General features: G+C 44.2%; 1 protein-coding gene across 1 annotated transcript; it reads right to left on the bottom strand.

Moving 5' to 3' along the window:
* Nucleotides 1-4953: 4953 nt before the first annotated feature.
* Nucleotides 4954-26263, bottom strand: LOC308130278 (nuclear receptor coactivator 3-like; the record flags this gene model as incomplete). Its single annotated transcript, XM_080496528.1, has 21 exons — nucleotides 4954-5768; nucleotides 8001-8205; nucleotides 8303-8477; nucleotides 8629-8878; nucleotides 10013-10111; nucleotides 10475-10801; nucleotides 11123-11294; nucleotides 11406-11511; nucleotides 12417-12653; nucleotides 12911-13069; nucleotides 13833-13965; nucleotides 14302-15425; nucleotides 15523-16091; nucleotides 16398-16545; nucleotides 17060-17200; nucleotides 17295-17381; nucleotides 18251-18433; nucleotides 21943-22117; nucleotides 22248-22348; nucleotides 24465-24625; nucleotides 26175-26263. 21 exons carry the CDS (start codon nucleotides 26261-26263, stop codon nucleotides 5757-5759), a joined length of 4653 nt encoding a protein of 1550 aa, XP_080352654.1. The 3' UTR covers nucleotides 4954-5756.
* Nucleotides 26264-26983: the final 720 nt, after the last annotated feature.

Genomic DNA, 26983 nt, shown 5'->3' with positions numbered 1-26983 from the left:
ATGTTGCGTTTTGTTGTTGTTGTTGTTTCCAGTTACTTTAAGTGTCCTTATTTCCCATTTGTGGCACATTGTTCCCATATCATCATGCTTCAATCAACAGTAAGAGCAGAGAGAAAGAGAATACAAGGGATACAGCAAGTGAGGCAGATATTGTGAGTGTGGCAAATAGAGCTCACCATGACTGTAGGAGGTGTTGTTGTAAATCTTATGTGCTGAAACTAAAGTAACTGCAAAGCTTCTGATTTCTCAAAAGGATTTGCTCATGTTGTATTATAATATATTAGGTAGTGGTAAATTACCTTAGGTAAATTTTCTTTGACGTGTTGCTAGGTAATGTTGTGTCATTCCATGCCATGTTGTGTTGTTTTGTGTTCTGTTATATCATGACATGTCTTGTTGTTATCGTTGTGTCATATTATGTCATGTCACAAAGCAATGAATAGCTAAACTTCCCAACTCCTTAGAAGTCTTAAAAATTAATTTAATCTATCTTATCTTATATTGTCAACCTTTTGTCAACTTGTGTCAGGTTCACTAGAACTGTTTTATGTAATGTTACATTACTATAGGTGGTCATGTGACATTTTGTCATTTCTCTTTGTTACACTTTTGTAAATGTATATTATGTTTATTTTTTTAAAGGTAATACTATTGTATGTAGCTTTTGTCAGGTTTTTTTAGTTCTATATTACATTATATTATCATACAGTATGTTACGTAAGCTTTGTTATGTAGATTTCATTTAATAACTTGTGCTATGTGCCTATAATCTGTTTTTAAGTTATGTATGGTATTTTGCATTACAACGTTCTTGTCATATAAAAGAAGCACGTTTAAACAGAATTACATGGAAGCGACTGTACACTTGTTGTGCAACTTTTCAATATCAGCCTCATTGATACTCATTGAATTCGCGAGAAGAACGATTATCATCAGGAGTCACGCCTTTAAAGTCGTGAATGTTTGGACAAGATTTCATCGGAATCCACCCAAACACTGATCATGAACATTAAGGCCAAACCAAAGTGACACTTTCCAGAATGTTGTGCGTCTGGTTTGGTCAGCTGACAGCTGAGGAGGTGACGTGAACCTGCTGTAATTTGGCCTTCATACCTTCGCCATGACAGTTGCTTCAAGGGAAGCTGAATATTAACTTGAATTTAGAGCATTTAATGGAATGACGGGTACATTCAGATACAACCGTGGAGAACTTATGGCTTTCAGTAGCAAGAATAACGACTCAGATTTACTGCAAATGTTTGTTTGATATCAAGAAATAACTTCTAGCCACAGTTAATGTAAACAACCACCCAACAAACAGCATTTATATCTTTAAAACACTTTTTTTTTAAACTTGTCTCCAGGTTTGGTCGTGTGGGTATTTTTGGTAAATTCAAAGAATATCCTTATTCCATGTTAAAAAAAAAAAAAAAGTAAGTTAAAATCTGAAGCTCAGCTGTTTGAGAAAATTATATATTTTAAGATCTTTTTTATTTTCAAATATCATTTTCTGACCCACATTTCTGGAGGTAAACAAAACACAAGGTTGAGCAGTTTTAAATGAAAAGGATGGTTAAAAAACAAAAAAAAATTGATCTTTCAGCTGAGTGGGTAGTATGCATAACGTTTATGTTAACGTCATTGTTTCTCTCGAAAACATCATTCCATTGCATTTGAACCGTCCTGTTCATTATCACCTTCAGCATACCAGTACAGTGGCTTACGGGGTTTAAGAGCCTTGCTCAAAGGTCCAGAGTCGAGGTGATGAGGATGGGAACAAGCTGTGGATAAACATTTTCTTGAAGAAAGATGTGGGATTGCAGGTGTTCATGTGATCATGACTCTTCTTTACAATCATGTGTAAATCAGAAGAAATACATCAAACACATGCAGGACTGTGCTGCTTTGGGATTTCACATGTCTGCATGGATCAAAACAAACCAAATACAACACAGAGTCTCCTTGAGCAAAACATGTCAAAAGAAGTTGTTTTACCTTGAAAAATCCAAATACAAAAGGGTTTGACATTTGATGAGTATTTTAAATGTTTTTTTTTCATAAGAAACATTTCAAAATCACAAAAATTAAAAAGAACCCCAGAAAATACAATTTATTCATCATGTGTAAAAAGTGTAAAAATGACCCAAATTGCACATATTCTCTTACTTATAGTGTCTAAACTTCATGTATTTGTATAAAATGCTATATAATCCTGCAATTTAGTATAAATGTCCTACAATCAGCAATTTGCAACAAGCCGTGATAAAAATCTTCCAAAATAAACATTTTGTTTCATTTGTATTATCGGTACCGTGGTTGTATTTGTTGTCACAAAATTGGATAGAAAAAGGGCAAAAAGGCCAGCAGTTCTTGGACTAATTTGTCAGAAGTTAAAAGCAGCAGTGCTCTGCCTTGTCATTATTGACACCAAATATGAACATCTTACATAAGCGTTTTTGTCTTCTGCGATTGCCTTTAAATCATCATTGTAAGATCAGAATAATGTGGAAAATTACCATATGTGAGGCTTTTTTTTTTTTTTTAAAGAAAGAAGAGTCAAGAAAGTGGGATGATTGATGATAAAAGCTCTCCTGTGGGGGTGCGGTGGTGGTGGGGTGGGGAGGGGGGATGACCAGTTGCAGGAAACAAAACAGGAGATGAAAGCGATTCTGCAGACGGCAGCCTGGATGTGAATGTCACTGACGACAGCCAGTCTGAGAAGAAGCTCTTGTCCCCCCCCCCCAAACCACTTTTTTTTTTTTTTTTTTTCCTGAGGACTTGCAACACAGACGTCCTTCACACTCTGAATCCCCTCCACACAAAAGCACACCCACCTCCCCCTCCTCACTCACGTTTCATTAATACTCTGCCTTGTAACACGCAGAACAAACCCTCTGGAAAGCTGGAGATCGACGAGCCGTGCACAAAACGCAGCCGAGGCAGAGTAATGTTTAAATATAAATTTGTATTTACATCAATATTAACATCAAGAAAACAAGGTAAGAAAAAAATGCAACAGTATTATACATCCTGTAGTAATGACGGTCGGGTTCCCAGATGAGTTTTCTCTTTTCTTTAGCTCGATACATGGAGAAGAGTCATTTCCTTGGAAGCAAAACACAGACAGGTTTTTTTTTTCTTCTTCTTTTGAATATTCGTAGATTGGTCTTTTATATTAGTCATCAAAATTCCGATTGAGAACATAACAAAACAAAATTCCAGGGTATTATTCGGAGACATAAATGACATCAATCATGATTAAAACCTCCTTTTTTTTTTCTTTTTTTTTTTTTTTAGATTAAAACAAACAAACAAAAACCCAAACATTCTCGTGGAATTAACCATTTGCAGCACCACAATTCAACTGGCCATAATGTCTAGAGAAAGGAAGAAACAATCACAAACAGAAAGTCAAACCACCTCAGCAGAAGCAGACTCGTCTCTACACTACTTCATATGGATGGGGGTATAATATATGCAATTAAACATACTTAGCTCAATGTATATTATAGGTTATGTGCAACAGTAAAAGCACACATGAGTACTTGCACGATCTACATCAGGAACGGTCTCTACGCACTGCAGAATGACAAACAAAAATCTTTGGATTGAGCATTCAAAGGTAGATTTCTCAACAAAAAACTTCACAGGAAACACAACAGAAAAGAGAAAACAATTAAAGAAAAGAAAAAAAAGAAAATGGTAAGACAGATAGTGAAGGGATTAAAACTCCTTCTTGTGTAGTTTCCAACAGGAGTAAACATCTGCAAACAAACAAAAACAGGCTCACGGACAGACAAACAAACAGGATTGATTTTCAAAAGTTTGGTATCCGAGGCTGAACAACCTCCCCCAAAATAAACCGAACAAAATTCAGAGCACAGAAACCTCGGGAGTGAAAGTCGTACATGGAAGCATGAGGTCAAGTTCAGAACATACCCACCCACATACTGGTAAGACATCCGGGCCCCTAAAAGCCTAACACAATCATGTGTCAACTCTTTTTCTATATTTTTGAGTATTTTTTTTTTCTTTTTCTTTTGTCAAAACAAAAATAATTTATTAAAAAAAAGACAGACAATTACTCACTAGCACCTCTGGAGCTAAGACAAAGTCTTCTGAAAATAAAGAGAAGTTTATGATTTCAATATCTAAAATGAAAAAAAAAAAAGTGCTTTCTGACAGAAGGAAAGAGGCCATATGAAAGAAAATCTACACGTACTGCTTACAAAAAGAGGCCCTTTTCTTCCCAACCCACGGTTAAAGTATTGAAAATAAAAGCTGACCTATGACAGAATAAGAAAATTACACTTTTAAATATCAAGCCTTACAATCTGTGCAAAAACAGTATGTGACCTACAAAAGCATATATATATTTATATATAGTACATTTGAAGCCTATTTACAATTCATATTCACAAGACAAAAAAAAAAAAAAACAACCAAAAAATCCAAAGCTCCAAACAAGACATCATGTCTAATACTGCAATACCGTCGCTTCGAGTAAACGATGCTTCAGCTTTGTCCTCAGAGGGAAAACCAGGAGGAAGGATTATTGCTGGAGATCTGCACACCGACACTGAACTCTTAACACCTGCAGTGACAGCGCCACAAACTGGACATCATTTCATCAGGACCGGCGATCAATTTTACTTCTGCACTTGTTGTTAACACTGTAAACTGGTGCAAAATATCTGCATCATTTGGTGTTAAAAAATGTTGTTGTTTTTTGTCTCTCGAATGATAAAAATCACACCCTCGTGAACCTTTAGAAATATTAGAGAAGTTTCGAACATTAAAAGAAGACTTTTTGACTTCAAAATGACTTAAAAAGGGTTAATTTCTTAGTTGTAGACGAGGGTGTTTGATAAAATCTGTGCTTGCCGCCTTTCTACTGGTTCCCACTTCAGAACAAAGATCGTCAGGTCTACCCTTCCCCAATCAATAGCCCCCTTTTCTTCTCGGGGAGAAACACACACGGAAATAAACAGTAAATGTCTGCTGCTATGCACCGACTCTTGGGTAAAGGCCTCTATATTGCCACAATCCTTTTGATGTTGGCTTTTCCTTAAAGTGCAATCAGCCAACGAGTAATTCAGTCGTACTTTTAGTCCGGTGGCGTCCTGGAGGACACACACGCGCGCGCACACACACACGCACACACACACGACAGAAAGAAAAGTAAAGAAAATGTGCTACTGCTTAATGACATTCATGTGAATGGTGTCACAATCTGATGGCTCGTCATCGAGGATCACAGTTACAGAAATCCTCCTCCAGGAGCAGCAGAGAGACGGCGGATCAAAATCCCACAAAGTTTAGAAACGAGAGAAGAGTCCCGATTTTTTTTTTTTTTTTTTTTAAAGAAAGAAAATCTGATTACAGCTTCATTGGACATTCGACAAAGGAGAGGATGTCTCAGCACATCTGTCCACCTTTACTGTTTGGTCCTGCGAGTGGCGTGGGGAGAACATACCACCCATGAAGAGGAATATTAAAGTACAGTCTACAGGAGGAACCACTGGGGGGGGGGTCTTTATGTCTGTAAGAGTGAAGGAGTCACAGTGGTTCCAGTGACTGTTCTTTCCTCGGGGTCGCCTTCAACTGGCCACGAGTCCAAAGGAGAGTTCACTCCCTCATCTGGTGGGAGCGTAGCACTGCAAACACACACACATCCAAACACACACGCACGCACACTCCTGGGCTGCAGCCCCCCCCCCAATCTCTGATCACAGCAAGACAAATGCTCCCAATGTTCAGCAGTACTTCTGTAACAGCAAGAGAGAGAGAGAAAGAAAAAACAATAGAATCAACATTTAAGAAAAACAACTCATTAAAACCGTAACAGAAGTCCAGGTATCCTTTGGATTCACATTGAAACACCAGCAGCATGCCCATACGCGCGGTCAAATTATATGTAAATATCATTACAAATTAGATGCAAAACTACGAGATTGGTGAACAAAGTGCATCCTGATTGGCAGAGATAAACATCAATAAGACGTGGGATCGTGCACATGTGCACCTCTCTTTTTATAGCCAGAAGCAACATTAATACGTTGTCATGATATAATTGTTTTCAAGGTAGGACACCAACAACTTGCATATTTCATTCTGCAGAAATAAAGAAGTAGACCCTCTCTACTTAATTCCATGCATCCTCAATTCTACAGCATTATTTTTAGGCCTATGAAGGACAAAATGTTTGATTAAAGCTGAAAATTCAAGTTACTTCATCAGCAGAAAATATAAATGTCTTCTAAATCTAAATAAAGCTGAGCTGCCAAATATCACACATCGAGAGAAACTCAGGATTATTACACCGCTTTCATTTTCAATGGTTCTTCATTACCAAAAAGTAAACCCGTAAAGCTTTAAGTTTAAATAGAAGTAATATTTTTTCCCTACATATGCAGTTAAAGCTGATTTATTTATTTTTCCTCCATTTTTGTACGTTGCCACGGCTGCCGGAAACTTACACCTCCTGCTTTCATGACAAACCTCAAGCTGATCCTAAATGAACAGCAACATGCCCATTATGTATAATTAAACAGCCACATTCAACTCTAATTGTTCCCAATTTCCATAATTTCCATTTAACCTATTATAGGCGACACATATGCTTCTGTTTTTAGAGTGAACGTGAACATTTTTACAATCATGTTTCGGAGGCGTGACAACAAAATGCATTCTGTTCTGCAGAAATACGCATTAAATAAACAGCTTTGGCTCAGATCCATCTACTTCGGAAAGAACGTCAACATTTACAGCAACCGATGAAAATGACTTCAGGAATTTAGACATATCTTAATTCTTAAGTTATTTCTTAGAGGTTTTACAATGTAAATGCTTCATCCATGATCAACAACTTGGATCCTGATCTCCAGATATACCTGAGGCAAAAAGAGGGAAAATCATCTTTAAATGGTGAACCGGTAACCTTTAAAGGGCAGGAACGTTGCTTTCAGTCATAGTGGATTGAGTAAAGAAGTTCATCTGGTGCATGAAGACTTGAAGACTAAAGTTCATCCTCTGACTGCGATGAAAGCGTTTCAGTGTTATTCTTTTTTCAATGCAAAACTCCCTAATTGTGTTACAACTGAGACCCTGAATTAAGAGACTGTGAACCCATTCATTGCATCCATCTTCTGTGTTTTGTCTATATTGAGGTCAGTGGGAGACTCGGCCTGACGGAGACGCCGGTGATGGCATTAATGAGTGTAATCGGCTTCAGAAGCGTCAGGACCTCCGTCAAGATCGAGTGACAGAGTTCAGTCACAGCCAATCAGGCAATCCTAACACAAGCCCCTTTTTAAATCTTCATGTGAAATCTTCCGTTTTCAGTTTCATTGCTTTATTCATCTCGTTTCACTCGCAGCATTTCAAATCAATCCTCCCCGGCTCGGTTTGAACATGTGGCACACTGAAATATTCCTCTACTTGACATTGCCGCAGGCAGTTCTAGTAGGAAATGCATCGCAGGGAAACCAACCAGCAGCGGCAACGCCGAAAGAGAGAGATGCAGAGACAGAGGGTAGAGGGAGTGGCGTCAGTGTACTCAATATCACTGTAATCATGTGAAGATATGATTGTAGACGTTTACAATGTCTTCCACCTGGGTCTTAAAGTGTGAGTCTAGCATTAACTCAGATCCCTGTTGTTTAAAGCTTTTTTTTTTTTTTTTAAAGCTAGTGCAATGTAAACATCAGGCTAAATACTTGGGTGACAAACAGAAGAGCATATATAGTACGTTTTGAGAGCAGACCAGATTTATGATGGGCAGGTTAAAAGGGAAAGGTGTGAAGAATCAAAGGATGTAACAAAGGCAAATGAGGTATTCTTTTTGAGTTCCTGTAACATTATTGTTTGTGTTAATTATGAAGTAAAGACCCCTGTGGGGCAACAGCGTTAAATATCTATTCAAGTGTACATATGGACATGTTGCTGTTGTTCAAGAAGGACATGAAGAGCTTGTTCTGATCCGGACCCCCTTTACGTACCTGATCAGGTCCCATAGGCATGCGTCCCATCACCATCGGGTTCATGCCCATCTGTCCCCCCATCTGGCCCATGTGAGCCCCTCCTCCACCGGTCGGCATGCCTCCGTTCATCATCATGCCTCCATACTGCCCCGGGTTCCCCTGCTGCCCAAACTGCTGCTGCCCCGGGGGCCCCTGCTGCCCAAACTGCTGCTGAGGGTACGAACTGGTGACGAGCAGAGAACGGGACACGCAAGGGTTAAACTTCTCCATCTCTTCCGTCTCCACTGAGAGCCATCCGAAGGGCAGTAAACGTGTCGTACCTGTTGCGTCCCATGCCTCCCTGCGACCAGCCTTTCATATCAGCCCCCTGGTACATGGGCCCACCCTGTGGGTGCTGCTGCATCATGGGGTTCTGAGGCCCCAGGCGGCCCGGCATCATGTTCGGGGGGCTACCGCCCGACGGTCCGAAAGAAGGGTCTCCCTGCTGGCCCATCCCTGTGGAAAGGAACCTCATCTTTAGTGCTCTTCTCTCTCCACGAGACAACAGATTTCCGACACAAGTCTTCCAGACATACGTGACACATGGCCCCACGCAGTGCCCAAACTCACCACCAGGGAGCAGCACTATTCTGTTCGGCAGACTCACCGTAACTCCCGCCATAGCCGAACTGCTGGGGCCCCGGCTGACCCATGTTTGGCCCTCCCATGGGGTTGTCCATGCCGCCGGGGGCCGTGACGTTGGGAGGAGGGCTGAATCCCCCTGCGGCGGCGGCAGCGGCGGCGGCGGCCTGCTGCTGCTGCTGCTGCATCAGCATCATCATACGCTGCCTCCTCATTTGCATGGTGACCATCTCCCTGCTGCGCTGTGCCATCATCTGAGCGTTCAGGAAGCCCGGCTGCGCCAAACGCACACACACACAGTGAGAGCCGAAGCAAGAGGGTTAACTCATGATCCCATTCTGAACACAAACGGACGTCGAACAAAAAATAAATGCATTAAATACATAATGTAGACAACAGCTTTCTATTTGATACGGTAAAAATTCAGAAATAAATATTGAAAACCGGCTATGAGCTTGGAGTTCACACTTATACATGAGCCCATGTATATAACATAACTGTATGTTCACATTCAAATATGCACTTATCTGCTCCAAACTCATAGTCGAGGGCGTCTCTGAGTTATTTAATGTTCACCCCTAAAGAAACAAGTGCTATTTCAGAGGAAGAAAAAAAGAAAAAAAAACACAACCAGGGGTATTTTTCATTAGGCAGCACAAAGTTACTCTATTAATAGCTTGACCTTGTCAATGGTTTTAGTTAAGACTTACAAACCAAACACTTAAATGGGAGATTTATAATAGAGCGGAGCCTCACCCGGGGGACTGCGAGCAGGTTTGCAACCACTCGCACTTGAACTTTTTGAACTCTTCGAGTGAGTGCTGCAAAGCGTTTCTCCCCACCGGGATGTTACGCTCACGAGCACTTAGTTCAGACCGGAGATTCTGTGCATTGACTTTGTAATAACCGCTTCATTCGTCATATCTATTCCACTGCGTGTCTATTCATATTTCCATCTGTCTACAGCTCAGCAGACAACAAATACTTTCCATTTTGTGTCAGAAAATCTAAATTTGGACTGAATCTGAATCATTAGCAGAAAAAGTTAAAGACATGAGATGCAAAATGACAGCTGACTCCCTTCTACATTTTCTAAGTGTTTATAGGCTCTCAATTCTCGAGAATCCCGCAGCTATAATAAGCTCATGCCATCAGAAGACTGGAAATTTTGCTATGCATTCGACCAACATACAGTCTGCTTTTTATACTTCACTTAAGTGTCCCGTACATAATTTATTCATTTTGTTGGCCAACTGAAAAGCCAACAATACTAATTTGTGACTTTTCAGTGTTTTTGTTTCTGCTTTGTTCCAGACCAAACAGCTGCACTGCAGATGTGAACACCGCTGTAAATCTCCAACTACAATGGTCTAGTCTGATATTGAACCAAAGGCGCTTTTGTCATCTACCTGTCCTCCCATGCCAGGCTGCATGCCGGGCCTCATGCCAGGGTTGCCTCCCGGGTTCTCCATCTTCATGGCCATGCCCTGCCTCGTCTGATTCATGAACTTTGTGGAAAAGAACATTTGATGAGAAGAGAAAGAGGTAGATTGAAAGCAGCATTATTTTGGCATGAAGATAAAAGAAAACCTCCTGAAAGGACTTTGTAAAGAAAAGATAAAATGTGCATCACACCTCTTTTGAGATGAAGCGCTCAGCTTTACAGTGATAGAGGCTATCTGTCGTAAACATGCTGTTCCAGGGACAGTGTACACATTTCTAGTGTTAGGAATGTGACTTTTTTTTTTTTTTGCACATATAATTTTTGCTTTCCCTTTACTGCAAATGTGTGAAATTACAGTAAAAGTATTACCTCATAACAACTGTAGACTCAAATGTAAAGTCATAAACTGGTAATGTTGTCCTCTTACCTGCTGTCCCTGCAGCCTCTGTTGCAGCTGGAGTCTCATGGGCTTGTTGGCGCTCATCATCCTGGGCCTCATCATGTTTGCACGAGGATGCCCCATGGCCCCCATGCCCCCCATGCCCGGGAAGCCACCGCCTTGACCCATCTGAGAGAGCATAGGGCCGAAGCCCCCCTGCTGTGCCTGTCCCTGCATGGGGTTGCCTCCGTAGCCAGACTGCATGGGCATGGCGGGTGGTCCGGGATAGCCCTGTCCATAGATGGGCTTCTGGTCGAGCACCATGGACGGCTCCTGGCCCGGGAAAGGCTCGAGCTGCTGCTCCGCTCCCTGAGTCTGGAGCAGACAGGACAAGGGGGGCAAAAAGAGAAGTTTGTCAGACTTCTTCATCTAATTGATTAATTTCCAACTGGTTGGCTTTGTAATTGTCTTTTTCTAAGCAGCACAGACGGTTCCCTCTGGGCTCATCTATCTCCTTTCAGCGAGAGAACAGTCTGAACACGGTGAGTCATGACTGAAATATCGAATGCAAAGACAAACGTAACGCTCACTTGTGAGTCATGATATGCAGACTGATATTTCCTCCTGTCATGTCACTTATTGAGAGATCTCAAAGACTACAGATGTGACAGTTATCAATTCCTCTTTGTTTCGTACCTGGCTAACAAGGTCCGGGATCCCGAGAGCTCGGTCTATCTCCTCCAAAGCGATGCCGTCGGTGTTATTCAGCAGCGAATCCAGCTGATCCAGGAGCGCACGCTCATCGCTCTGACCCTCACTTGTGGTGGGAGGAACCAGGAGGTCGTCCAGGGTGTTGCCGAATTGGCGTCTACAATGAAAACACAGAAAATCAAATCAAAACGTTAGAAGATCATCTGCCCTCCTGGCTCATTTTTGACTATAAGTCCTAATGGAATACTTTAAAGGAAGATGTACTAACCTGTTGCCCTCCATGCCCATCATGGAGTCCGGCCAGGAGGGGGACTGGTTGGCTTGGCCCTGCTGGCTAAATGGACTCAGGCCCATACCCATGTCAGCAGAGCCCCCTAAAACCACAAAGAAGCTAACATTAATTTCTACATGTGCACAGTGGAAAGTACAGCGAGGATGATAATGGACATAATCATTGTTTATACAATAAGCCTGTTTTAATTTTGGTCTGTCAAGAGCCAAAGGTCAAAGAAGTTTAAAGTAATTGAAAAGATAGCCTCTTCTAAATGTAACATCTCATTTCCCAGGGGGAAATTTTTAATTGCAATTTCTAAATTTAAGCATAGCCACAGGTTTTTCATCTCCATGAAATTATGTCTTGGAGCAATTTTTTTTTGTTCTCAATGCAAAAATGACTAATATATGTGAGAATATGGACAAAGCAAAACTGGAAAAGTGTGGACTGCCTGATCAATACCTCGATATGTATGGGGGTATTATTGTAGCAAAACTATTTGTCATTGCATATGGAGAGTTGTCTGTCTGTAATTCAATCCATCTGTCCAAAGTCAATGTAAATTTATCAATGTGAAACTGAATCTGCAAAGGTCGTCTCGTAATTTGTCTGTCTGTAATTAGGTATTTAAATGTGTAAAAAAATCTGCTCATCTGTATTTTAATTTGTACATTTAATAGGATTGGTCAATACATACAAATATATTTGTGATTGAAAAGTCTGTTTTCAGCTTCAAATCCTGAAAATACAGACAGATCACCAGTTGGCTGTTTTTTGGTTGTCACATGGTTTTTTTACATGTGACTATAGCTACATTTCTGCTGTGACTGGATTCAAATCTGTAAAGTCAGGGGTTTGCTGCCCTGAGCTCAGGCTTATTGTTCATGAACATTATCATTCACGATTGCAGTATCGAAGAGCTCCTCCTCGCAATGCTGGAAACTCTCCTGTTCCACTCTCTTATTGTCACACTTATTTTCACCTGCTGACCGTAGGACAACATACCCATATCCATGAGCTGCTGCTGCAGCATGGACCTGGTGCCCGGTACGCTGTTGGAGCGGCTGACCATGGGTCCAGACATCATTCCCTTGCTGCTGCTGCTGCTGTAGTCCATACCCGGACGCATCATGGACGGGTGTCCCGCCGAGCCCACGGGGCTGGTGCTGGAGCGGGACATTCCCCACTCCCCCGAACCCCCCATGGGAGACCTCTGGGGAACCATGCCTCTACTCATTGGTCCTGATAACACATGAAAGTCAGGTGTGTGTGTCAGAACCAAGACTGTGTGGTCAGTAACGAATGGTTCATTGAATTTAACTTATATTTAGGTTACGTTTAGACGATACGTTGTAAGAAACTATAATACAGCAAAAAAAACAAAATAAGGGAGCACATGCCCACCAAACATAGGTAGAAGCAGAGGACTATGAAGAGGAAATATCCTGATTGTAAAAAAAAAAAAAAAAAAAATCAAGCTGGTACTCTTGAACACACACCCATGTTTCCTGGGTAGCCATCTGGGCTGCCCATCATGTTCTCCTGCTTGATAAGCATGGGGCGTCTTCCTGGCCCTCCAGGCCCTCCAGGGGGCTTCCCGTCCATGGAAATGGCTCTCTGAAAAGGCCCCCGAGGCCCTGGACCCATTCCTGGACTCCCTGTGCACAACACCAGGGGAGATGTTTGTGATGTGTGCCTTTACATCCAATAACTGTACGAATACATTAAATGCATTTAAAAAACAATGTTGTATTGTATTAAAAAAGAAAAAATCAAAATAACAATTATGCAATAGACAACAGCAAACAAACTAAGTAAATCCTCCAGAAGCGTACGTGACAAGATGCACCAATATGAAATAGCAGTTCTGACTGAAAAGTGATGAACTAACCTGGAAAATAATCAACAATATTGTTTCAACTCTGCTCCTGAACTCACTCACCTCGTCAGTCTTCCCACTGTGGTCTTATGAATCATCATTTATTTAGAACGTGGTGGTAAATGTATTTTTCATAGCATTCAATACAGCGGCGACATACTTTTAAACAGCCATTAGCTTTTAATGTTGCACTTGAATACATTTTTTTTTTTTAAGATTTCTGAGCCTAATTAAAATCGAAATATCTTTCCACTGGGAGTGATTAAAACCACAGTATTTAGTTTTATTAATGGTTTTGGATTCGCAGCGTTTTTGTAATAAAGGATCTCGCCAAAACTGTGGCCAAAGAGGAACAGATTTTTCACACTGCAGCTGAGGAGACACAATCGGACAAATGGCGACACTTGTATTTGTCTCATGAAACAAAACAAAGGAAACGCCGTATGTCATAACACCCGGACGGTGGATAAACTGTCACCTCTTTGAGGCTGCAATCCTGAAACCATGAAACCATGAAACCATGAAACCATGAAACCACTCACCCTGCAGGCTGTCATCAAGGCAACCCGGCGGTTTGTTTCCGGCGTCGTTCGGCCCGCCACCGCCAGCCTGTTCCGGATAAAAGTCGGAGCTCGAACCCCTCAGATCTCCCAGGATAGACTCCAGGTTGTGCAACTGATCAATACAAATGAGCAGAGTTATTCAATATGTACATATAGTTGATTAAAAGCTATAATAAGAGCACAAACAATAAGTCAAAGACTGAACCAGGTCCTATCGATCTCGAGCTCAAGCACAGTGGTTCCTCTCACTTCATGCACAAGTCTCCTCAACTGGAACTTATTTGCAGGAGAACTAGTAAAACTTGGACTTGGTCACACAAAAACCCAGCAGTGCCATGTGCTGCAGACTGCATTCAAACAAATACTTTCATTTACATGGAACTTTTTCCACGTCAGGAAACCACAGTTGCAGAATGATCACATTTCTCGGCTGAATATATAATCTTACATCATCGGGTGGTTCTGATTTGATCTTGCTCTCGGGATGTTCGGCTGCAGGACCAGGTCCGGACCCGGGGCCACCCCGAGGAGGGCCACCGGCAGCTCCCGGAGGTCCTTTGCCCTCGAGTTCTTCGAGTTTGGGCTTGACGTCCACCGGCTCTTTGGAATCATCCTTGTTTAGGAGGTAATGGAGGAGCGCGTGGGTCTTCTCCTTTTTGGGGCTATGCTGCTCCTGCTTGGGGTCTGTGATCAACCCAGGGCCCGGAATGGCCCCAGATGCTCCTGTGCCCACCTCGCCACCCTCCTGGCCCCCGAGTGACACCTTTCCTGTGGCCTCTGCGGTGATCTTTGCTACTTCGTCGGGAGTATTGCCGTTTTGGAGAAGCTTGTGGAGGATCTTGTGCTTCTCTTGCAGCGAGCCTGTGTAGTGGGCTGATGATAGTGACGCTGACACGCCCCCTGGCCCCGTCGCCTGGCTGGCATTGGCACCGGCTGAAGAGGAGGAGGAGACCCCAGTGGACGAGGGGCTTGTCATGCTTCCATTGGTGTCCTTGCTGTCTGAGCCCACAGGAGTGCTGCTGCTGTTTGACGGGGGCGGTGCAGGAGGCCCCGACGGCCCGCTGCCACTTATTCCCAGTTCTTCGGTTGGGGAAGTGAGCAACTGCAGCAATTTCTTATGCCCTTTACTATCTGGCAGTATCCGCCGTGGGGGGTCCGAGCTCGCCACCCCCGCCTCATTGCCCCCTTCTCCAGACTCTTTAGGCGCCGCAGCTGCTTGGCTGTCTGGCCGATCTCCGGTACTCTCAGCCTGAGGATGCTGATGATGGTGGTGATGGTGCATGGGGTGATGATGGTCGCCGGAGCCAGGGCCTAAACCTCCTGCTGGACTTTTAGAGCCGTCCTGGCCTGCTTTAGCCGGCTGGCTGGGTTGAGAGGAGGAGGAGGAGGAGTGGATGCTGGGAGAACTGTCTGGTTTGTGGGCCGGTGAGGGCGACGTCAGGGTGGAGGGGAGTGAGCTCCCGACCCCTTCACTGATGGCTTGTAGTGCATTCAGGGAGCTGCTGGAGAAGGTGGTGGTGCTGCTGCCACCTCCTCCACCACTGCTGATGCCGCTCATAGGAGAGTGTATACCTGGGACAAAAAAAAAAAAAATCACATAAAACTCAATTACATAAACTTCCAAACAATATTGACACTGAAGAAAAGGAATGGAACCCAACAAACTTACCTCCAGGCGAGAACTGGTTGGAGCCCATCTTTGGACTCCCTCGGTTCCTGGGTGACATCAGGAGTCCCTGCTGGGGGCCACCCATTCTGGGACTGCCCGAGGGGCTGTTCATGCCACTGAGCCCAAACCCGCCGCTGCTCTGAAATGGGGGCTGCTGTGGGTGCGGCTGCATGCCCGGTCCTGGATGATTCATGGGACCCATCTGATTCATCTGATTCATGTGCCCCACCTGACTCATCTGCCCCATCTGATTCATCTGCATCATGCGATTTCCCATGCCGCCACCTCCTCCTCCTCCTCCGCCGCCGCCGCCGCCGCCGCCGCCGCCTCCTCCCCCTCCTCCGCCCCCTCCATACATGGATCCACCTCCCATCGGACCCATGTGGCCCATGTGGCCTTGCTCATTCATGCCGAAGCCTCTGTTCATGCCACCCATGCCCCCCATACCCATCCCTCCACCGGTGTTCACGTTCATTTGGGCATTCGGGTTGGGGCCCCCCATGCCTTGTTGTCTCATGACATTTGGCATCATGCTCCCACCAGAGGCTGAGCGGTAACCATTAGGTTCCCTGAGTGGGAGAAAAAAAAGAAAACAAGCATATGGTTTAAAGAAATGAAAAAGAAAAAAAAAACCTTGAAAAGCTTTGTTGCCCCACAATGACATCTCAGATTGTCGAGACTTGATATAAATGCAGCTAAAATACAAGTTCCTGTGTGGAATCTGTCTCACAAAGGCTACTTCAACTTGCTACTTCAGCTATTTACGAGGCATGAATGCCTCGGCTGCCTTGTATAGATCTTCTGGAAATGCTTTTCTTGTCAGTGCAGCAACTGACACAAGCTTGAATGCAGTGTGAGTATTTTCAGTTTCTGACCTCTGCAGCAGGTGAGTGGAGATGAAACCTTGCGGCTCGTTGCTCATGGGGTGACGGTACAGTTTGCTCTTGGTCTGGGCGGTGACGGGAGTGCCGTCGGACAGGGAGAAGCGGTACAGGGGCGTCTCGGCGTGACCCTGCAGAAAGGCTGCACACGCAGAAAAACCCCCACCAATTAAACACCCAGTAACACTTATCTGATAACGCAGGTCATCAATCACCACCTTCATATCGAAAACCAACTCTGTGATTACGGCAAAGATCAATGTCGTAGAGCGCAGACATTCGTATTCATGAGATCAATACTGAAACACGGATGCGTGAGGTACGTATGTGTGTTTAAACAGCAGCCCTCATTGAGATTCAGATCCTCTTTCTTGGAAGAAACAGCAACTAAAAATAATTCTGGTCGCAGAATTAACTGTTCCCAGCATTACGAATGCATTGGAGGACATGTTGAATAGACAACTGAGTCCACAGTCTGTTACAAACCAATGACACTGTTATGGCCATTACATTGTGCAGAGTTTGCATCTTCTGCCTGTGCATGAGAAGGTTTAATCCAGGTACTCCCACTTCCCTGAAGTCAACTAAGGTGAATTGTCTGCGTCTGAACCGCTATGCCTGTTGAGTCCAGCTTACTGCTCCCGTGTGAGACCCACCCTCATGGTAGTGGCGTTTGTGCGACCACGGCTGCCCGTCACTGTGCTGAAGGAACATCTGAATGCAACGCCTCAGGAGATCCTCCCAGCCCGGACGCATCGACGCTCGCAGAGAGTTCTGGTCGATCTGAATCAGTTTACCTGCCGGAGGGAGGACAGCGGTGGAACAGGGTGAGTCAAACAACAAACATCACGGCTTTGTGTAGAGTGTTTGGTGGAGTGCGAGGCTCCTCACCGGAGAGCTCATGCCGAGTGTTGAAGCTCTCCGTTCGCTCCATGGCCGTGACTCGACGAGCCACACAGATCATACATGACTGGAGGTCTGCGGGTGGAAACAGAGGAGCGTCAGCTATGTTTCAAAATCACTGCCGTTACTTCGGGCTTATTGTTTTTTGAGGTTTTATAGACCTGCCGAAAAAACATGCCAAAAGCTTTTCTTTTCGGAGCAGCAGATTGCCTCAAACCCATTTGAGACAAACGAACAAGAAAAGATTTGCGATCTCAAACCCGAGGTGTGTCAGATGAGCGTCGTCAAGATGAACCGTCCTGCATTAATGTCACATTAATATTACAAATGGATTCTTTTAGCATCTTAAGAGTCTCCTCTTCTATTTGCTTCAGAGTGCTGGCATATTTTCTTTGATACTGAACTATATTTATGCTTCTACCTGGTGACGGCTGCGTGTCAGACACAATATGGTTCCAGGTTTTTTTTGTAGAACCATTTTCTGCCTCGTTTATGTGAAAATGTCCCAAACATACGACAAGAATCTCTTCAACATAAATTAAAAGAAGAAAAGATTACATTTTGTAGGTCGAGGTATGAGAGCACCTGGCATCAACAACCAAATCACTTAAATGACCTTTATTCCACATTGCAATCTTCACTTTGGATTAATCACATCTCTGTGTGCTGACACGTGACCGATAGAATATATATTTGGCTTTAGAAGCTGTTTAACAGGCATACTTAATGTTGTTCCTTTTAATAAAATGAATGTAAAGAATCTTTATTAGAAAGTCTATCTTCAGTTTTTAAATGCATGCAAGGCTTTTGGGTCGCACGTCAGACTCACTTTATCTGACTTCAGCCCCTCTGTAACCTTTAGTTTGTTTTCGGATGTCTCCTTACACAAAGACATGATAAGCCAAACATCCAACCTATAAAAGATTCTTCTGCTGTCCTCCTACCTTCCCCCTCCTCAATCATGGCCTTGGGCTGGGTAAGGGCAAAGCACTGCATGGTTTCGTAGCGGGGCCCTCCTGGCCCCTCTTCCATGGGACCGTGGGCATGGCCAAACTTGACCAGCATCCGGCAAGTGAAGGTGTGGCTCTTCTGTCGGGTTGCCTCGTTTCCCCACGACACTCCATTTACTGGAAGCGAAAGACAAACAAAAACAAATTTACACTCGGGACTTCGAAGGGATGAGAGAGAGGAGACGCTTATGGGAGTGAAAACACACACACACACACACACGGGGATGAATGGACCGCCTGTAATGGAATATCATAAACAGCTCAGACCCATTCTGCCACTGATCCACACAAACAACAAAGAAAACAAACAAACTGCAATGCAATGTGTATTGTTTCTCCACAATTGAGAAGCAGAAGCCTCTCCTGCTGCTGGGACTTTTGGCTAAATGGACCATGGGATTAATGTAGCCAAGGTGTCGATTTCCAATATCTCTCCCTCTCAGTGTGCTCCGCAGTGGGCAGAGGCCAGGGACACTCAGCCATCTATCCTCATTTAGACCCTGACTCCTCATCACGGCACGCGCACACACACATTCAGACGGGGTCACCTTCACAGGGGGAATGAAAGAAGAGAGCGGGAGAGGGGAGGCAAACTTCAGAGAGACACCCAACTGTACTCCCAAGGTCTGTGTGGAGCCTTATCGGGGGGGCCTTGAGTTGGCTGGAGGTTTCTGTCTGGCAGGTGCGGGGAGGATCCAAGAGAGGACCCAGGAGAGCGAGACGTGTCGGGAGGTGGCGAGGTGGTGGGGTGGCGGTGGAGGGGAGGGGAGGGGCGACGTGATAGCGAGAGGTGATTTAACAAGGCTTTGGGTTTTTCTCCTCGACGGAGGGGGAAAAAAAAAAAAATCAACTGCAGCTCAGTCAGCGGCGCCAACATCTCCCCTCAGACGCAATTAAACAACAGCGAGGCGAGACAGAGAGGTCAAAAAACCCCACCAGCTAACGACGAGAGCCGACTTCACGCACGTGCAGTGCGTGTTTGCTTTTGTTTGTGTTTGGGTGTTTTCTTGGGTGCTCGCTCGTGTGTGTGTGTGTTTTACTGGAGCTGGTCAGTGGTCATCCCGTAGGAATGTGCAGCGAGAGCGCATTTCATTCATGGGCCCAGAAGATAATGAAGGGGCAGAGCAGCCGAGCGAAACACAATGAGGGGAGGGAGAGGGAGAGGGAGAGGGAGAGAGAGACAGAGAGAGAGAGAGAGAGAGAGAGAGAGAGAGAGAGAGAGAGAGAGAGAGAGAGAGAGAGAGAGAGAGAGAGAGAGAGAGAGAGAGAGAGAGAGAGAGAGAGAGAGAGAGAGAGAGAGAGAGAGAGAGAGAGAGAGAGAGAGAGCAGGTTGAGGAACAGACAACCACAATATTCATCTTAGCGGGCAGCCATATTAAGAATGAATGAGGCTGAGAAGGAGTGAATTGCGGGAGGCACGAGGGACGCTCAGAGGAAAAGTAGATAAAGATGAGTCTTAAAAGATAAAGAGACGGAACGAATAAAGGAGCGCGCGAGGGCAAAGTGGACGGATAAGTGAGGGAACGTGTCAATGACACGTCGGAGCCGCCGCTGCTTAGGAACGTTACTGCACAGTTAATCGAGTAGCAGGTTCAGTCGAGCACACATATCCATAATTAATCAGCTTTATAAATAGTGCTTTGTGCGGGTAACGCATACACACACACACACACACACACACACACACACATACACACACACACACCAAGTTTCTGAAAATGAGCAATTACGTATTTGGGACAGTAACTCTTGCTCCCTCCGTTAGGATTCCTTCAATAATAATTCTTTCATTAATGGCTATACGTTGCTGTGACACATGAAGCTGAGCCGTCAGCACCGTGTCAGCCAGTCCAATGATTCACTTCACAAGTTCAGCTGAAATTAAATCACTTAGTAAGAGGAATATGCTCTATAGTATGAATGATATCATTGTTTTCAACTGGTCAAAAAAAATAAAAAAAATAATGAGAACAAGAAACTGACAACACACATCTCAAACTTTCTGTTTGTGTCTCTTCTGGTGAACAATCACCAAGAAACATGCTCTCTGTTTCAGTTTCATTGAAACCATTGTTTTAACAACCACAGCTTCAGTAAAGCAATTGTGCATGCTGCCTTGAAACGCGATGATATCCTGAAGGGTTTATGCTGAAAAGCAAACATTATTATTATTACAGACGCCTTATTCTGTATGTAAACTTTGGTTGATCTGTTTGTGTATACAGGTCAAGAAAGTACGATGAATGGAACAAGCTGCTTTCACACTGCTGTAAAACTGAATATATGTTACTGGAAATAATAATTCTTATATGACAAAAGATTCCTACAAATAGGTGAATTAATTTTTTGGCCGAAATGCAAAAACAACTGAACGTATTTAGTGCTTGAATCTGCATAATTTGTGATAATAATATATAGTGGCAGCACAGTCTTAAAAAATGGGTCAGAACTATAACCACTGATATTTTCCACCACTGTTTCAGCTCTTGTGTATTTTATCAATTAAAAGTTAGTTTATTTAGTCTTTGAAATGTCTAAATGTGGCCTCAATATCAAGTTTTCTCAAAACTATCACTCAAAAACCAAAAATCACATAATTTTTTGCTATTACGGATTAAAATAAGGCGTTTCTTTTCATGCAGGTTGAGTCAGACAACATCAGACTTAGTGGAAAGAAACTCACAACAAATATTAGATTATGCTTATTTTTAAAGATGAACATCTAATTGGTCCATAATTAACTTGACCTCAACCAAACATGGCTTTAAAATGCCCCTGACACATGAACATGGGTTTAACAAGGATGGAAATTATATGACTGAGCACTTATTCATGTTGGCTCAATTCAATTACTTTTCATTCAATCTGCTCATTGATCAAATCTTACAGAAAATGTCTCTGAATACATCAAAATTCACCATCACACATCAGATTTGTCATTTCTATCCAGTACTTTTACACGGAAAGCAGAATTTTCTGACTGCATTGCATTGATACGTTTTACTTAAGTATCAGATATGAATACTTCCTTTGGAGAGAAGTAGTGCACGTGCACATGCAACCACACAGTGAATTAAGTAGAGGAAAGTGTGGAGGTGCATTATTCAGCAGTACGTAGTTTCCAGATGGCTGCCAAGGGATCTGAATAGAGCTCGGGCCTGTTTTACACTGTCTGGACCACTGAGTGTGACTGACAGCTGCGCTACGCTCTGCCTGCTTAGCACCGAGTGGGTGGGTGCTCCTGCGCACGTGTGTATTTTGTCAGGTGTGTGTGAGTGTGTGCATGTCTATGTGAGTGTGAGTGTGAGTGTGTGTGTGTTTGCGCGCGTATTTCTGAATAGCTCTCATGCACATGCACAAGGGTTCCCAGGAGCTCCTCATTATAACAAGAGATGGAGTAAAGACCGGAGGAGCATGAATAAATAACTGGGTGAGTTTACGTTGACATGTGGCAAAGTTGTTATAACCTCTCAAAGTTTGTTTTATACCCCCGGCCCTGTGGAAGACGTCAGGCAGAGTTTACTCCTTAGCAGACGGTCATTTTCCCCTGCGAGCATATTTATTTGTGTGTGTGTGTGTGTGTGTGTGTGTGTGTGTGTGTGTGTGTGTGTGTGTGTGTCTCTCACGGTTGGTCTTGGGCAGGTTCTTGTGGAACTCCTCCCTGTCGTCCTCGTGGAGAATATTGTACACGTTGGTGTTGATGAGCTCCTCCTGTTTGTACTGCAGGTACTGCGTCACGTTGTCTGACACAAACACGATGCTGCCCTCCCGGTTCACCACAAACAGGAAGCCATCAAGAGCCTGGAGGTGGGAGGGGAGGAGAGGGGAGGAGAAGGGGTCGCACAACATGAGAGAGGTCAACACCAGCAGGCGGAGGAATCAGAATGCAGATAGACGAGATTGGGGGGGGGGGCGTGTGCACTGGACTCACCTGCAGCAGGAGGGGCCCCAGGTGATCCTTGTCGATGACCCCCTGACCAGTCGAGGACACGTCAGACTTCTGCACGTCGTCATCGTTGGATGAAGCTTTTCCTGCACACAAGAGCAAAGACAGAAGATTTTAGAAAAAGAAAGTTCAACAACAGCCACTTCAAACTCAGTTTCCTGCAAAAGAAAAAAAAAAAAAAGAACAAAAAAAAAAAGAGCAAGGGCGAAAGACAAGGTGAAGTCACGATACCTGAAACTCAAGCAACCTGAAAGACAGTCATTCACTTCTCTAGGTGCACCAGCAGGGGGCAGCGTTTCCCAAGCATCACTTTTTCTTTCTTTCTGTTTTTCTTCTTCTTTTTTTTTTTTTAATTTAAAACTACAGGTGAGGAGGGAGACGGACAGAGGCTGGTTTCTCTGAGGAGCCCGTCAGGAGGAGGAGAGGGCTGGGTGCATGTGGAGCAGGTAGCTGCCGTCCTCATGCTTTATATTCAGTGTCAGACTATGAGGGACTGTCTGGTAGGCTGGGAGAGAGAGAGAGAGAGAGAGAGAGAGAAAGAAAGAGAGAGAGAGGGAGGCTCTGGAGGCTGTAATGGTGCAGGAGTGGAGAAGACACCTGAATTAATGGGGGGGTGAATCAGAGAGCAAGAGAAAGAGAGAGGGGCGAGACGGCTGGAGTAAAAGAGGGAGACGTAAAGTCCAAAGGCTTAGCAAAAAGGACAGTGGATAGAGACGACATTGGGAAGGGGAAAGAAAAACCCCCTGCATTTTTTGGGTTGTTGTATTATTATTGCAGGGTTTGGTTGGGGGTTGGAGGGGGGGGGGGGGGTGCTGCTAGGCTACAGGAATCATTCTATCTGATTAGCTCCCAAGGGGCACTGATACCCACACAAAAGAAAAAAAAGCCATTTCTGCCTAAAGCCAGGCGCTGTGAAGTTAGGTAGAGGAAGGACTGAAGGAAAGAAAGAGAAAATGAGACACAAACGGAGTAGCAGAGAGCCAGAAAGAGAGAGGCTGCACTCCATCAGTTCATTCAATATCTTAAGATGCTGGGAGCAAATCTGAAGATGCTGCAACTCATTGTGCTGCAATACAGATGAGACATGGGGGGGTTTGGGGGGGGGGGAACTGCAGGGAGCCAGAAGAGGAGAAAGAGGAGAGAATATTAAATCCAAGTGAGATGAAAAACGGGAATGATTGATGGAGAAAAGAACAAAACGAAGACTGGCAGTAAGAGCAACTGAAAGTGAGAAGAGGAGAGGAGGAACAGGTAGAGAGCGAGAGACGAGTCTAAACGCTCGTGTCATTTCTGTCTTCACTTCCTGTAACTATGGCAACCTGTCAGCAGCCAGTCAGGGCCAGCTGTAGCCTCTTCCCCTTCCTGTCGAGGTGGCAGACACTGACAGAGCCCAGCAGAAACAAGAAAGAACGAAAATAACCGCCAGCTCTTCCCCTGATCTCTACAAACTCACCTTGAAATGGAAAAATTTAAAGTGACACACGTCTGAATGTGGGAGACAGCGTGTGTGTGTGTGTGTGTGTGTGTGTGTGTGTGTGTGTGTGTGTGTGTGTGTGTGTGTGTGTGTGTGTGTGTGTGTGTGTGTGTGTGTGTGTTACAGTACAGCCTGCAATGCAAACATCTCAGCCTGCCCAAAATGACCGACGCGTAACGAGAGGCAGAACCTCCAGAACAGCAGATGTAACTGAACTAACAATTTGGCAGCTCAGCAGAATGGATGGGCATGAGATTACCTGCAAACGTCCAATTAAACAGCCCCCGGTGAGGCCAGCACACAGCTGTGTATGATCATAACATCATAACACACACACACACACACACGGCACACAGATCCCACCCACCCAGACATGCACGAGGAATGACAGGATCACAAAGCATGGCTGATTTTTTCCACCCAAACATAAACATTTAAGACTGTGAAATTTGCGGGAGATGAATGACGGAGTTGTCCTTGCACCTGGGCTCTGAGGGTGAGTGTGTGCTCCTGTGTGCGTGTGTGTGGGTGTGTGTGTGTGTGTGTGTGTGTGTGTGTGTGAGACCTGGGAACGTGTATTTGCGTCGATGAACTGTAAATCTGTGTGCATCCTAACTTCCAGCTGTCTCTGAAAACCTCCCCATATCTTTAACACCCCCGCCCCCACCCCCACCCCCACCCACACACACACACACACACCCCAACTTAGACAGCTTCAGTCCACTCACCCTGCTCTTTGATCTGGCGGATCTGCCGCACCGTCTCTTTGAGGATGGCACATTTGTCTGGTTTGACATTGAAGCTGTCGATGTCACTGAGGTTGGCGGAGATCAGCTCGGCCAGCTCCTCGATGTATTTGCTCTCCTGCTCCCGCCGCTTCCTCTCACACCTGCAGGGCGCAGGAGTGCAAAGTTAGCGCCAAGTTTGTCGCCGCTGCCCGCAGCGGTGGAACCGCAACAGAGTGGCACAGGCGACTCTTCGACATGAGGTGCACGACTCCGACTCTTCGAACAGCTTCTCACTTTCATTTTTCTTACATTTTTGACGCAGATGTTTTTGCTGCTCACGTGTACGATTAAAGCCTGATACTTCGGTTTGAAGATCATCGTTCCTTTGGAAACCGCACGCTTTAATAGAATCGGGAATTACTCCAACCTCGTTGAGCATGCCAATAAAATAAGCATTCTCAGCTGCTTCCGTCCAAACGTGTTATGTTCATCATAATTAAAAAGAAGAAAATGTCAAAGGAAAAGTAAATGGAGGGAAACTTGGTCATTAAAAAACAATGACGTATAAAAAGCAACGTGACTAAAGATGATCGAGATAACATGAGTGCAGGTTAAAAGCAGTAAGCAGCAGGTTTCCCATTAATAGCACGTTCAAATGACCCTTAAAGGGTTATATTTGTAGTTCTTTGGTTACATTGCAGATCAACTTTTGACTGAATCAATAGCCGACAACACCGACTGTCTGTACAATCCCAGAAAACCATGAATTCAATGACAAAACTTGTGTTTGTTCAACCAACAGTAGAGACAATGGAACATAAACAACATATCTGATAATGAGAATCAGACATTTTTTAAAGTCTGGAACAATATTTTAATGTTTTTGAATCGGATTGAACTTATTTACTTTTTAACATATTTACTACAAAATGCAGCTTTCACTTGGACTGAAGAGTAAATTGTGTTCACAGACAATGAATAGAATTATACCCGCAGGCACAAAAAGCATGAAATAACAACCTTGTGAGCCTATTTTGTCAGAAAATACAGAAAGCATCGTAAGACCCCTTTTAAATAGGTTATAATATTGTCGGCTTTCTTAACAGTGGCGGGATGAGACGATCTGCACCACTTGTAATTTAATTTTCTAATCCTAATTGCCTTCGTTTGACAGCTGTGGTGAAGACAAACAGGGAATATGGTTTGAAATCAACAAATGTAGGTGCAAGCGGAGTGCAAATGAGTATCAAGAGGGAAAATAAAATCCAACCTACTCACTGATTTAAGTAGTAACATCTTATTCTTGTGTTTTTGACCTGATGAGGATCTGAGTGGGATCAAAACATTGACAACCAAAATAAAGACAGCTTGCAAGCACATTTTATTCATCGTCAATGACTCTTTCTTCGCGACGAGAAATATAATACGCTCCATTATCAGGACGAGGAGAAAATTGATTTCTCTTTTTCAAAATAGTGAAAAGAAAGTGAAATGAAGAGGACGACTGCTATTTTAATATAATGAAACAATTTTTCAATTAAATCTGCATTCCAAATCCCCGCAGATTTTTTTTTTTTTTTCTCTCCACACAGTTCAGTTCTTACTCATCAGGGCAGACGTCAACAGAATAGCTGCACAGCCCGGGCTCCAGAAAAATCACTGACCCAGTAGCCCACTTTCCCCTCTCATTTGCCGATCGCACACACTCACCCCAGACCAGGCGTGTCGCAAGTGGAAAGCTTGCGTTTCCGGTTTTCCGAGCTCAGAGGCTCCATGGAGTTCTCCCCCAGTCCGCTCATGGTGTGCACATATCAGCACCTGAGGAGAAAGACACACACACACACACACACACGCAAACGCACACGCCACACACACACACACACACACACACACACACACACACACACACACACACACACACACACACACACACACACACACACACACACACACACACACACACACACACACACACACACACACACACACATTGTTTTAGATACAGTTTTATGGAGACAGAGAAGGGATTAGATAGTCCCTCTTAGCCTTTTAGCTCTTATTATATAGGTAATTGTGAAGGCAAAGGGGGCCTGGGACTCATCGTTTTGAACTCAGCGAAAAATAAGTAAAAACAGAGGCGGGCCGTAAAGTGGATACGGTGCTAAACAGTACACAGCAGGGTGAAATATGCTTATATCATGCAAATTGTATTCTCCTGGCAGAGACTGATGAACATAAACATGTCTCGTCGGCCGCCGCCTCCTCCTGTTTGGAGAATGTGAGAGTAAGCATGTGAGGTTGTGTTTGTTTGTGTGTGGGTAGGAGGAGGGGGGGGGGGGGGCATGTATGAGTTCATCAGCTCATATGGTGTGCACGCACACACACACGCACGCATGCACTCACGCACACACACACACACACACACACACACGCACACACAGAGGATTAGCGGTGTCTCTGATGATAAGCCACGCTGCACAACTAACCCCGTTAGACAGCCGTCTGTCTCCCATAATGCA

The sequence above is a fragment of the Blennius ocellaris genome (genome assembly GCF_963422515.1).
Source record: "Blennius ocellaris genome assembly, chromosome: 5".
Classification (NCBI taxonomy): Eukaryota; Metazoa; Chordata; class Actinopteri; order Blenniiformes; family Blenniidae; genus Blennius; species Blennius ocellaris.
Note: the sequence above shows the minus strand (reverse complement) of the source record. Positions and strands in the feature narration are given on the sequence as shown.